Source organism: Bos mutus, chromosome 23 (assembly GCF_027580195.1).
Source record: "Bos mutus isolate GX-2022 chromosome 23, NWIPB_WYAK_1.1, whole genome shotgun sequence".
Lineage (NCBI taxonomy): Eukaryota > Metazoa > Chordata > Mammalia > Artiodactyla > Bovidae > Bos > Bos mutus.
Genome location: NC_091639.1, coordinates 7,729,462 through 7,742,315, shown reverse-complemented (window position 1 = coordinate 7,742,315; position 12,854 = coordinate 7,729,462). Strand labels below are relative to the sequence as shown.

Below are 12,854 nucleotides of genomic sequence, written 5' to 3'. Positions count from 1 at the left end.
TGCTTTTTTGTTATTTTTCAGATTGCAAAATTGGAGGGTTGACCCTGAAGAGGGAAAATAAAGCTTCGCAATGTAGTAATAACTGTAAATCTTTCATTTCCTTTGGAAAGCATTAGTCATGTATAAATATGGTAGCTCACTCACTCCACCCTTCTCTCTCACCCCGGAACACATCACCTAGCTCTCTGTGAGGCTGTGCTGAAGAGCAGGAAAACAGAAATGTTCCTACTGCTGGCTTTTAGTCACTCTTTTATTGAACAAATATTTCCCCTAACACAGGACTGGTCCTGCTGGGGAAAGCAAAGCTATATAAGGCCAAGCCCCAGCCGGGAGGGGGTTTGTTCTTAATAAGTGGAGATGAGCCATGCATGCAAATTATAAGAACACAAGATGGGAAGTGATAAACTGTCATAACAAGTATGAGGAGCCAACAGGAACACAAGGAGGAAGCGGTTACGTCTGGCTGGGCCGTGTGGGAAGGACTTCATCAAAGGTGTCGTTGGATCTGGGCCCTCAAGGACTGGCTGGGTTGGAGCAGCAAAAAAAAAAAAAAAAAAAATAGAAACTGAACAACACAGCACAATCGCAAAGCCAAGAGGACACAGATCCCATTAAAGCAATGGTTTCACTTTAGCCGGACCTACAAGTGAAAGAAACTAACAGGAAATGACCCTGAAACTGCCCGCTCACAGTCTTGCAGATGGCAGGCTGGAGGGTATAGACTACATGAGATGTGCCCGTTGCTGCTGTTTGTTTGCTGTGGCATTAGGAGTGAGAATTATAACTTGGCCAGAGAGTCAGGCTTTAAAAAAACTATCCTGACAACTGTACCTATAATGGATTGAAGCGGCAAGACGTGGAAAGCAAGAATCAAGCAATATCCAAATAAAAAGCCATCCAGAATGCTCTGAAGTCATCCAGTTCAGTCACAATGGTTTATTCTACATCCATGGATATTTCACAATTGCAGCGTCTGGACGCTTGGAACATCCTTCTGCAAGGGGTCTAGTCCTCCAAGACTGCCATCTCCGAGGGATCTTAACAACTCAGTGAGTGTTCACACATGGCCCTGTGTACACTGTCCTGAGCATTCCTCTCCCTCACAGACTGTAAAGTCACAGTACCCAACCTCTGGGATTCAACACTCCACTGGGACCTGCCTTAAGGTCAGCTTACCGCCCCACCACTGTCCCGGCCCACACTGCCCCCGCCCATCAGTCTCCACTGTTGGCAGAAGTAGGATGCTGCTGCTGCTACTGCAGCAGCCCCAGGCCAGTCTCCACTGTTGGCAGAAGTAGGATGCTGCTGCTGCTACTGCAGCAGCCCCAGCTGGCCTGCAGTGCGCCGACACCTTGCTCTTGATGGACCAGAAGTCTGCTGATGCAGTAGGTGTCTCTGCCAGGGTGTCAGGTGTTCCACGCCAGGCGCAAGTGTCACACAGCTGTGCAACTATACCCCAGCCTGGGGAGAGAGATCTGTAAAGTCACTGCTCAACTGCAGTTCTTACGGGGAAAGAAATGATTCCTATCTTCTGTTCTGTGCTCACTTGGGTGAGGGCCCAGAGCAGAGCTGTCTGGTCACTCCTAGTGTAATAACCCTCTAAGTTTCTGCACCCGTTTACACAGTTACACACATAGACATCTTCCCAGAGAAGACATTAGAAACTGCCAGAAGGGCGAACTGAGCTGAGTTCCAGGACCAGCCTCCATGTTATACACGCGCCAACAACCCTCTCCTACCCCTTCTACTGCACTGTGTAAATTCCCTCCCAGAGTCACTGTGACCCTTTCCTGAGATGTGACCTTAGTCCAGGACCATCTAGATGGCACCATTGTTTTACAGCCTACAAAGTTGGGGTCGGAATCCTAGCCTCATTTTCCACAGAAGAACTCCTTAGCCCTCATGTAAATTAATATAGGAAAATAAATATAAAGATGCCACACAGCTTCCCCTGTTATCAACATCTGGGGTCCAGGTCAGCCTGCATGCAAATTGAAGAGGAATGGAAATGGAGGGCTAGGCATGGAAATGAGTGTCTACACTTTTCATGCTTCCTGTGCAAATCTCAGTTCCTGTTCACCCAAAATGCCTGTTACAAAAGTGAGAGATAAGAAGAGGTTGAAAATGGATATAGCTGTACAATTAGGAACGAGGGACATACCTGAGACATATTGTTGGTGGAACAGAATGGGGTTTTATGGATTGATTGGTGTGTAGTAGGCTAATGAAAAGGAAAAATCAAGGAGAATACTCCGGATTTTCAGCTGGTGAACTGGGAAGATGGTGATTCCATTAAAAGATATGGAGACGTTAGAAAACAAATAGTTTTGGGGTACCACTCCAGTACTCTTGCCTGGAAAATCCCTTGGATGGAGGAGCCTGGAAGGCTGCAGTCCATGGGGTCACTGAGGGTCGGACACAACTGAGCAACTTCACTTTCACTTTTCACTTTCATGCATTGGAGAAGGAAATGGCAACCCACTCCAGTGTTCTTGCCTGGAGAATCCCAGGGACGGGGGAGCGTGGTGGGCTGCCATCTATGGGGTTGCACAGAGTCAGACATGACTGAAGTGACTTAGCAGCATAATGTTAAAAAGCCAATTTAAAAGCCCATATCTGGGTCCCATTCCAGAAGATTCTGGTTTAATTGGTTCAGGATATGTCCTGGGCATCAGAATTTTTAGAATGCCCAAGGCAACTCTGGACTCAGCCTGATGGCTCAGACGGTAAAGAATCTGCCTGCAATGCAGAAGACCTAGGTTCAATCACTGTGTCGGGAAAAGCCCCTGGAGAAAGGAATGGCTACCCACTCTAGTATTCTTGTCTGGAGAATTCCATGGACAGAGGAGACTGGTGGACTACATTTAGTCCATGGGGTCACAAAGAGTCGGACATGGCCGAGTGACTAATGCCCTAAAGACAACTCTAAATCTTCAATCAAAGATGAGCCACTTGTCTAGAGGAACTTGCAATTGGAAATGCAGATCTGGCAGTCTCCAAGGAGGTGGGACTGTGGAGATGCAGGAAGTGGAGCCCCGTGGTGGGATGAGGTTTCTCAAGAGAAGACAGAGGGAAGAGGAGGAAGTGGGCAGCAAAGGCTAAGAAAACACCCTCCTCTAAGGGGCAGAAGGGGCCGCAAAGTACCAAGAATGACCAGATGGTAGAAAACCAGGAACATGAAAGAACCCCATGGCCCTGAGGGAAGAGGAATCTTTGAGGCAGAAGGGAGCCTTCCAGCGAGGGTGGGCAACAGTTTTAAATGCTATGAAGAGGCTGCCACCCCCAACAACTCACATTAATGCTGGTATTTTAAACACCCACCCAGGTAAACTGTTTGTTTATCTAACACTCTAGCTTCACAGTTTCTTTTCACTCCTTTAAAAAAAATTTTTATTTATTTATTTATGTTTTTTGCTTCCCACCTAAGATTTATTTGAAAGTAAATCATGCAGGAAATTTATTTTTAGGGCACTAGTAGAACTTCACAACTTTATATTAAAAAAAATTTAACTCTTGTAGTTATTAAAGCTAGGAAAGTGAAAGTGTAGCTCAGTCATGTCTGACTCTTTGTGACTCCATGGACTGTAGCCCGCCAGGCTCCTCTGTCCATGGAATTCTCTAAGCAAGAATACTGGAGTGGGTTGCCATTTTCTTCTCCAGAGGATATTCCTGACACAGGGATCAAACCCTGGTCTCCTGTATAGCAGACGGATTCTTTACTGACTGAACCACCCGGGAAGCGATCATCCTTCGTATCTTGTCAGGAACAGAAACCCTGGACAGATAGGTGAACTGAGGCAGGAGTTTCGAAGTCAGTACCAGCTCCACCCCCATGCTAAGGAGTCACCAGGGAACAAGTTCTCAGGGGCATTTTCAGTGCAGGAAGTCCTCTGCTAACTTGTCGAATTTATTCACAAAATGTAAATGCAGACTGTGCTTGCTTTCTGGCATCAGATGTAACTGTGACCCTCTCACAGGGTTACTTATGAAGTCTATGAAAACATGGAACCAGAGGATCCTACCATTCTGTTTATTCTGCTGGTCTCGAAAGATATGACGTGAGAATTAAAACGTTGAGAATTATGTGCCTGCAGCCGACCAAACCCCTAGTTATCTACTAACCTCTAACCCAACAGACTTCCACTATTGATAAGACACAGAAAATACAAATTTTATGATCATCATTTGATGCTACAAGATTTAGGATGAGGAGATTATAAAAGATTAATGTTTGGCTACCACTTTATGCCCTCTTAGCCTGACTCACATAGATTCACGTGGCAGACAGCTCCACATACAGTATTCTTTGCCGAACTGAGGGTCAGAAGCATTGACCTCTTCAAAGTATTAATAAAGTGAGCGGCTAATTAACTACTATTTGGAAGGCTACTGTTTACACTTCTGCGGTGTTCTTGCTGCGTCAGCAGCCAAGGCCTGCCTGTAGAAGCCACAGCGAACAGCAGTTAAAAGGAAACACTGGTGCTCGTGGTGCCCCCTCAACAGCCATTTATTTAAAAATAAGGAACTTGGGAAACAGATAACACATATCAGATAAAATCCCCATCCTCATAGAGCTCCCAGAAGCCCTGAAGGAAGACAGACAAATATGAGGGCAGGGTAAATTCATGGTCGGGGAAGCACACGGCATGGCAACCTAATCGGATGTGGGTTGTGGGAAGAATGGGCAGGAAACTTTTCCTGGAGAAATGAACTTTTAAGTTAAAATTCAAACGTGAGGAAGATTCAGCTAGGGACAGAGTAAGAAGTGTGTCCTTGGAAGGGTGAAGATCAGAGTTGTTCCAGAGATCATAGCAGGATGCAGAAGCTGCAGAGCTTGGTCCATTCAAGAAACAGAAATGGGTCCGTAATGGTCGGGCTGCAGATCTGAGGATGGGTGGGTGGACGGGTGGACAGGGCAGGGCCAGGTAGGCTGGGGGAGGAGTGTGGGCTTTTTCCTAAATCAACGTGGATCCCCTGGGAGGAGGGGGGAGCGCCGGGAATAGGTATTTTTCTTTTAGAGACATTATTGAGTTGCTGCGGTGTGGAAAGTAGATGGAACGGAGGATCCTGGATTGAAATCATGAAATGAGTGCCCTGCAGAAATACCTAAATAGGATTCCGTGGGATCAGATTGGCAGCTAGGAAGGACCTGGGACTTCCCTCATAGCTCAGCAAAGAATCTGCCTGCAATGCAGGAGACCTGAGTTCGATTCCTGGGTCGGCCCTGGAGAAGGAAATGGCAATCCATTGGAGTATTCTTTTGCCTTGAAAATCCCACGGACAGAGGAGCCTGACAGGCTGCAGCCCATGGCGTCACAAGAGTTGGACACGACTGAGCAACTAAACCATCACCACCACCCCACCAGGGAGGACCTAACACTGACGGGGGGAGGACCAGGAGGGTTCAGCTGCATGCAGGCTGAGTGCCTTTCCCCTCCCCCACGCCTCCCAACTTCCGCCCTCTCCTTCCGCCTCTCCCTCCCTCTCTCTCTTCCCTTTTTACATATATTCTAGCAAGCCATAAAGAGGTAATAGCACCTGAGCATGACTATCTCTGCACTCAAGCCTCTCTGCGGACCGTCCTGCATTAAATTGACTGCCATCTCCCCTGACACTCTATTTGTATTTGCATTACTTTCCCCGCCGTCAGTTATCACACTTATAACTTTCTCTGCACCTTCTCTGGGAAAGCACAGACTTCGTTAACTTACCTCAGGAAATTTCCTTTACAAACCTTACTCTGGAGGAAACAAAAAGTAAATAAACAGAAACTTTCCAGGCCTCTAGGAAAACGTCCTTATTTGTATACTATCTTATGTAAATGTGCATGGAAACTAGGAAGCCCTAACTTCAACTCTAGGAAATAAAGCAAGCAAATTAATGCAACCCGTTTGGAGTCTGTTTGGAGCTCCTCACCGACCCCAAACGCCTGGCCCTAGGTACTTGAGGGTATTTGCTTTCTGTCCCTAAAATGTTCCTTTCTGTCCCTTCCTCTGTCCTGTCATGCAGCCAGGCAGGAAAGAAGTGTCATGGGTGTCCTTCTAGAATGCACCCACGGGACACACGTGTCACAGAATTCCAGCATTAGTCATAGCGCTAATAACTGTTATTGTTATTGTCCTGTTCTGAGGACATGAGAGCAGCATCTAGACAAGTCCAGGGCAGCAGAGCAACACCAGCAGGGCCAGAACGACACACACACAGCATGCAATTTACCATTTCGAGGACACCGTTTAGTGGCACTAAAGACATTCTCACTGCTGTGCACCCATCACCACTATCCTTTTCCAGAATGCTTTTCTTCCCAAACTGAAGTTTTGTACTCCCTACACAGAAACTCCCCATTCCCTCCTCCCTCAGCCCCATTCTGCTTGGTCTATCCGTTTGATGACCCTAAGTACTTCATGTAAGTGGAATCATACAGTATTTTTCCCTTTGTGACTGGCTTATCTTACCTAGTATCCTCAAGTTCCATTCATGTTAGCACATGTCAGGATTTCCTCCCTTTTGAGGGTTGCATAGGGCTTCCCCGGTGGCTCAGCAGTAAAGAATCTGCCTGCAATGCAGGAGACTTAAGAGATGTGGGTTTGATCCCTAGGTCGGGAAGATCCCCTGGAGGAGGGCATGGCGACCCACTCCAGTATTCTTGCCTGGACAATCCCATGGACAGAGGAGCCTGGCGGGCTACAGTCCATAGGGTTGCAAAGAGTCGGACACGACTAAAATGACTTAGCACACATACATGCAAGGGTTGCATAATATTTCATTGTGTGTGTATACCTGAACCACACTTTATCTGTTCATCCTTAAATGGACACTTGGGTTGCTGTCATATTTTAATTATTGTGAGTAATGCTGGTATGAACATAGGAGTACAAATATCTCTGAGTCCTTGCTTTCAATTCTTTTGAGTCTGTGCCCAGAAGTTGGAATTGCTGGATCATATGGTAATTCTAGGTTTAATTTTTTTCAGGAACTGCCATACGGATAGCAGTTACACCATTTTACATTCCTGTCAACAACAGTGCCCAGGGGTTCCAATTTCTGCACATTCTCTTCAACACTCGATGTTTTTTCTTTCTTCTTTTTTTTTTTTTTTAATAGAAGACAGTCTAATGAGTATGAAGGTAGTATCTGACTGCAGTTTTAATTCATATTTCCCTAATGATTAGTGACACTGAGCACCTTTTCCTGTATTTGCTGGCCATGTGTATATCTTCTTTATAGAAAGATCTATTCAAATCCTTTTTCCATTTTTCATTGGATTTTTTATTTCCTGTTGAGTTCTAAGAGTTCTTTATATATTTGCATATTCTGGATAACAATCTTGTATCAGATGCATGATTTGTAAATATTTTCCCCATTCTGTAAGTTGCCTTTTATATCCTGTTGGTTGTGTCCTTTGATACGTAGAGATGAACTTCTGTTCACCTCCCTCACCTCACCCTAGGCCTGGCCCTGATATTAGGCCTTCTCTCTTCCAACAAAGCATTTGACGAAGTATTTGAAACAACCAAGAACGCTTGGGTTCTAAAAATTGAATTAAGTGCATAATTTTCATTCCTCCATCTGAACTCCTATGACACCCTGGGATATCCAAATCTGAACATCGTTTCTGAAGCATAAGCTAGGCTGTGCTAAGTTTTACAAGGGATGAATAGCCATAAAGAAATTGCTGAGGCATGCCCACTGTGCCATCCCTCGGAGAAGAGAAGCTTTTAAATTATTATAGAATGATTATGATATGCCAGACGCTGGTGTGTGTAATTTGCATGTGTTAAATTAACGCCCTTAATCTTTACAATAGCCTTATAAGGTGTATGCCCTGTGCATCCCCACTTTACACAGAGCTTAGGGGGAGAGGAAGCTTAATAAATTAGTGAAGGCAGCGTGGCTAGTAGGAAGCAGAGCTAGGATCTGAATCACAGAAGCCTGGGGCCACGTTCTGTACTCTTAACCAAGTATAAACTGTAGCTGCTACATCATCTTCCTCATATTTAAGGAGTTATTTCAGACTCTGGCATCTTCTGGTGCAATTTGTTTCCAGCAAACTGCATTTTTAGGCTTCACTTAGACATCATGGCTCCTCTCCCAGCATTTCTTTTCCTTCTCTTGGCTGACAGAAATGACTTATATTCTATCCTCACAAGAGCAAAATCTGAGCCTCCTGGAGATCCATCCATTCCTACTTAATACTCTACCCACGGCTATTTCCCCAAGCTGAAATCGAGGCCAACAATTAAACCCCAGGCCTATTGTATTAGAGTAATAGTGCTCAGTCTCTGCCCCTCCTACCCCAACGGGCTTGGGGGAGCTAATGGAAAGCCACATTTAACTCTTAGGTACAGAAAAGCAAACCCCACTTGTCTGGCTGAGAGTGAGCATATTGGGCACCATCTCAGCAAGTTCAATGTCTCAGCAGGTCATATCTCTCAGGGGAAGAAATAATCCATGTTCTTATACATTTTGTTTAGCTAATGATGTGTACAATGTTTTCCCATATTCTTTTATAATCGTTGAATTTTAATGGATTGGGTAAAATAGCCCAGCCCAGCGCATAAAACAGAAGGTCTCAATGAAACAGTCTAGTTATCCAGGAAATACTCACTTCTGTAGCTTCAGCAAACAGCACAGCTGTTAAAAAAAAAATGTTCCCTGGGGCTTCTTTCCCTCTGCCTGGATTCCAGGATCTCATTGGTCTTGAAGGGACTGCGGCTTTCTCCCCGCTGCTGTCCTAACCATTGTGATTTGTCATTTTTTGCAGGGTCCTATGGATCTACTCTGAGACGGGTACATGGGTATATCCTGTGTTTGCCAAACTCAGCCCAGGGGGTCTAGCAGCCTTCTTCTCTCTCAGCTACATCTTTACCATCGGCATCTACCTATTTGGAGAGAAGCTCAACCACTGGAAGTGGGGTCAGTTCATTTCTCTTTTACGTACAGAAACATGTCTTTGTTATGTGTCTTTACTCCTCCTGAAAACAGAAGGATGCCCTAGTAAAGCAGAAGGCAGTAATGTTTGATGCCTTTGTCCAAAGTAAGAAAAAGCCTGGGGGAGGTTCCCACTTTGTCAAAAGACCCCATCAAATTATCTCCCCCACTGCTCCTCCAAACAACACCTCATTTAACTTTACAGCTAAACGCCATCTTGCTTAGAGAGCTTCGGATCCAAAGAGCACGGTGTCACCATCCCCTCCATGCAAAAATGGACGCAGAACCTCCCTCCCTTAATGGGGACTTGAGATTCACAAGCTCTTCAATGTCAAGATTTCTTCTTCGACTGAAATGGGTCCAGATGACCTTCTGAGCTCCTCCCACCCTCAGCTGTGCCTTCCCTAAAGAGTTACCACCCCTCTCCCACTAGGTTGCTTCTCAGACTTCAGTAAAGTGTTCATCAGGTAAAATCACACCCTGTACTTGAGATCAGAATTCTCGATGGAGGCTTTAGGCAATGTGAGTATGTCAGAGAGCTGAGCTTTCTAATTATAGGTAAGCAGAACCACGTTGCTTCTTCATAGCAAAAAAATAATCCTAACTTAGTTGGTTTTAAAGTGGAAGATTTCATTCTCCTCCCTGCTTCCCCCACTGCTCCCACCCCCAGAATATTTTCTTTTGGAAAAGTAACCACGGAAAAGTCAGGTTGCGAAATATCCATGATTTGTTACCTACCCCAGGAGAAGTGCGGGAACTCCACTCTGATTTTGTACATAAGGAAGGCAAGAGTCACACACAGGCCCCCACCACACACCCACGAGCCATTCTGTTCCATTAAAATAGAAGTGGCATCTTCTGCCCAATCTATGAACTGGTGTGAAAACATAAGCCTGTGTATGCAAAAAAATGAAAAAGAAAAACCAACAATTTCAGAAGGTTCTGTACAAGAGTGTATATTTCTGAGAGGAGACTGAGACCCTGGAGAAATAAGCATACAACTTGGCTTTCTCACGTATTTTCGATGCTTGGAGAATTTAACTGGTTAAGAAAGCCTCAAAGGCAATATTCTCCTTGAAAGCAAACACTTTAAAAGAAAAAAATGACATACTAAAAATTACCCAAAAAATCAGGATTTCAAATCACAGGAAATTATCCAGAAAAAAAAAAAAAAAAAGTGTTGACATTTCAGATGTGCTGACTTCTGATTCTAACTAGTTTTGGCTTCCTGAAGTTCTGGGTAGATTTTTGATGCCTTCCCAAAATCTATATTAAAAAAAAAAAAAGAAAGAAAGAAAGGAAGGAAGAAAACTAATCCATTTAAAACTTGGCAGAAAATGTGCAGAGAAAAAAGTGATTACTCAGAGCTTAGAGAACAATAACTTTTTAAATCAATTGTATTGAGTTCAATAGGATTAATTTTAAAATTGACAGTCTACAGTGACTTTTAAACATTTTATTGAATTAAAAAAATTTTTCACTGTATTCATATTATTGAAATTGCTGTTTTCAACACAAAGCCCTTTTAATAAGCCTCATTGTTTAAGTACTATATCCAGTTTTCCACGAAAGCCCCAGTGAGCAAACGAGTTAGTGTCAACATGTGGTCGCTCATTTGCATCATGCATGTGTGAATATTCATATTAGAGACAGACACTCCCATCAGGGGCTGTGTTTCTCTCTTCTCTCTAGATTTTTAACTCCTTAAGAGCAGAATGGGTATTCTATATGAATTCTATGTAGCATTGGAATAGGATGTGTTCTATTCTGAACTGATCTTAATTATAAATGGTTAAATAAGAAATTAAAAGAGAAATTAGATCACATAAAATTCCAATGGCAGTGAACACTGGCTTGCATGTTCATTCACTCTGTCGTGTCTGATTGTTTGGGACGGTATGGACTGTGGCCCACCAGGCTCCTCTGTCCGTGGGATTTTCCAGGCAAGAATACTGGAGTGGGTTGCCATTTCCTACTCTAAGGAATCTTCCCGACCCAGGGGTCAAAACTGAGTCTCCTGCATTAGTAGGCCGATTCTTTACCACCGAGCCACCTGGGAAGCTAGCCATGTCCCCAGTGAACACTTAAATCATCTACAAGTAAACAGAGCTAAATATGTGAAAATATTTCTCACTTCCTATTCTGCTGAAAGCCCTGTAAAGAAAGTAAAAGTGAAAGTCACTGGTCATGCCTGACTCTTTGCAACCCCATGGACTACACAGTCCATGGAATTCTCCAGGCCAGGATACTGGAATGGGTAGGCTTTCCCTTCTCCAGGGGATCTTCCCAACCCAGGGACCAAACCCAGGTCTCCCACATCATAGGTAGATTCTTTACCAACTGAGCCACCAGGGAAGCCCAAGAATACCGGGGTGGGTAGCCTATTCCTTCTGCAGCGGATCTTCCTGACCCTGGAATGGAACTGGGGTCGCCTGCATCACAGGCAGGTTCTTTACAAACAGAGCTATCAGGGAAGCCTGAAAGCTCTGTAAGTCTTCCTCAATTGACAGATGAAAATCCGAGTCTTCAGAAGGCTCACAAGGGTCTCTGTGAGCCAGGCCCTGCCCTGACTCTTGCTTACCTATCTGCATTAATGCATTCAGGTCCTCAGTGATAAGATGACCTGTATGAAGGGCAATTGCTCATCTCCGTTTGCCCAGGACCGTCCTGGTTAATGCCTGTTGTGCACATGTGAACAGAGTTTTACCCTGGCCAGGCTTGAACAACACATCCTTCTATCTCTGAGTCCCTCTCCAAACCCTCTGTTCTGGATGTATGGAAACATGTAAGTAGCCACCTACTCCATCCGAATTGAGGGCTCACTCTGCTTTCCAGCCTTTCCCACAGCCTGAGCTTCCTTGGATGAGAACAGAAATTCAGAGGAGTGCTTTGATGATGCGGCAGGAGGCAGTGGTTAGGAGAAAACTTCTGTGCCTGATTGCCTGGGCTCCTCCCTCGGGCTCACCACTTACAGACCTATGACCCTGGGCAAGGCACTCCATGTCCTTGCATTCTGGTTTTCTCTTATGCATCATGGAGACAATTTTAGTACCCTTCTCACGGGATTTTGGAGGATCAGAAATGACTTGGGAAGTGTCAACTGCCAAGAACAGGGTCTGGCACACAGGGTTAGCCACTACTGCCCTAATAATTACATTATTACTATTGCTGTAATAATTTCATTCTCACCAAGGAAAAATCAGTAACCTTCTTTTCTGTGTGGATATTCCAATCATCTCCTGCAATGGCATGCACATGTTATCAGTTTCCCCAGCTGAAGGTGATTAAAAGTAGCAACCACCTGCTGCTGCTGCTGCTAAGTTGCTTCAGTCGTGTCTGACTCTGTGTGACCCCATAGATGGCAGCCCACCAGGCTCCTCTGTCCCTGGGATTCTCCAGGCAAGAACGCTGGATGGAGTGGGAGCAACCACCTAAGAATGCAAATTGACAGAGGTAGTGTAGTTCCTAGAGAACTTACAGAGTGAAATGGGAGGTCAGGCTAATGGAGGCTAAAATTAATTGGAATCTCTGCTACTGAAATCCTGAGCTACCCTGGCTGGAGGTCACCAGCCAGCCACCAGGTAATCAAGAAGTATCAGTTAGGACCCAGGTCATATGCAGGTGTCTCTCTAGTAATCGTGCTCAAATGTGACTATAGATTTATAAAATCACTAGGGGAATTTTAAGAATACTAAGTCCCAAGCCCACTCCAGACCAATTAAATCCATCCATGGAGATGGGGACGTAGCACGGGTATTTTTCAAAACTTCTCAGTTATTTTAATTTATATTCAGGGTCAAGAACCACTGTCACAGAACAGTGACCCTCAAACTTGTATGTGCCTGAAAATCTTGTTAAAATTAGGATCTTGTTAAGATGTAGACTGTCATTCAGGAGATCTAAAGAAAAGCTTGGAATTCTGT

At 44.7% G+C, this 12,854-nt stretch overlaps 2 protein-coding genes across 5 annotated transcripts in view; one reads left to right on the top strand and one right to left on the bottom strand.

The window, feature by feature from the left end:
- TMEM170B (transmembrane protein 170B) overlaps positions 1 to 12,854 on the bottom strand; it is a 210,425-nt gene that overhangs the window by 31,208 nt on the left and 166,363 nt on the right. The gene's annotated exons all lie outside the window — the stretch shown is intronic.
- ADTRP (androgen dependent TFPI regulating protein) overlaps positions 1 to 12,854 on the top strand; it is a 73,921-nt gene that overhangs the window by 46,518 nt on the left and 14,549 nt on the right. For 3 of the 4 annotated variants that reach the window (XR_011462300.1, XM_070361295.1, XM_005905492.3), the window contains exon 6: positions 8,765 to 8,916. Coding sequence is in view for 3 of the 4 variants with exons in the window: in XM_070361295.1 (XP_070217396.1) it covers positions 8,765 to 8,916 (152 nt within the window). In the remaining variant the exon portion in view is untranslated. Of the gene's footprint in view, positions 1 to 8,764; positions 8,917 to 9,136; positions 12,842 to 12,854 lie in introns of those variants that run through there. The other variant, XM_070361296.1, reaches the window with a different exon arrangement.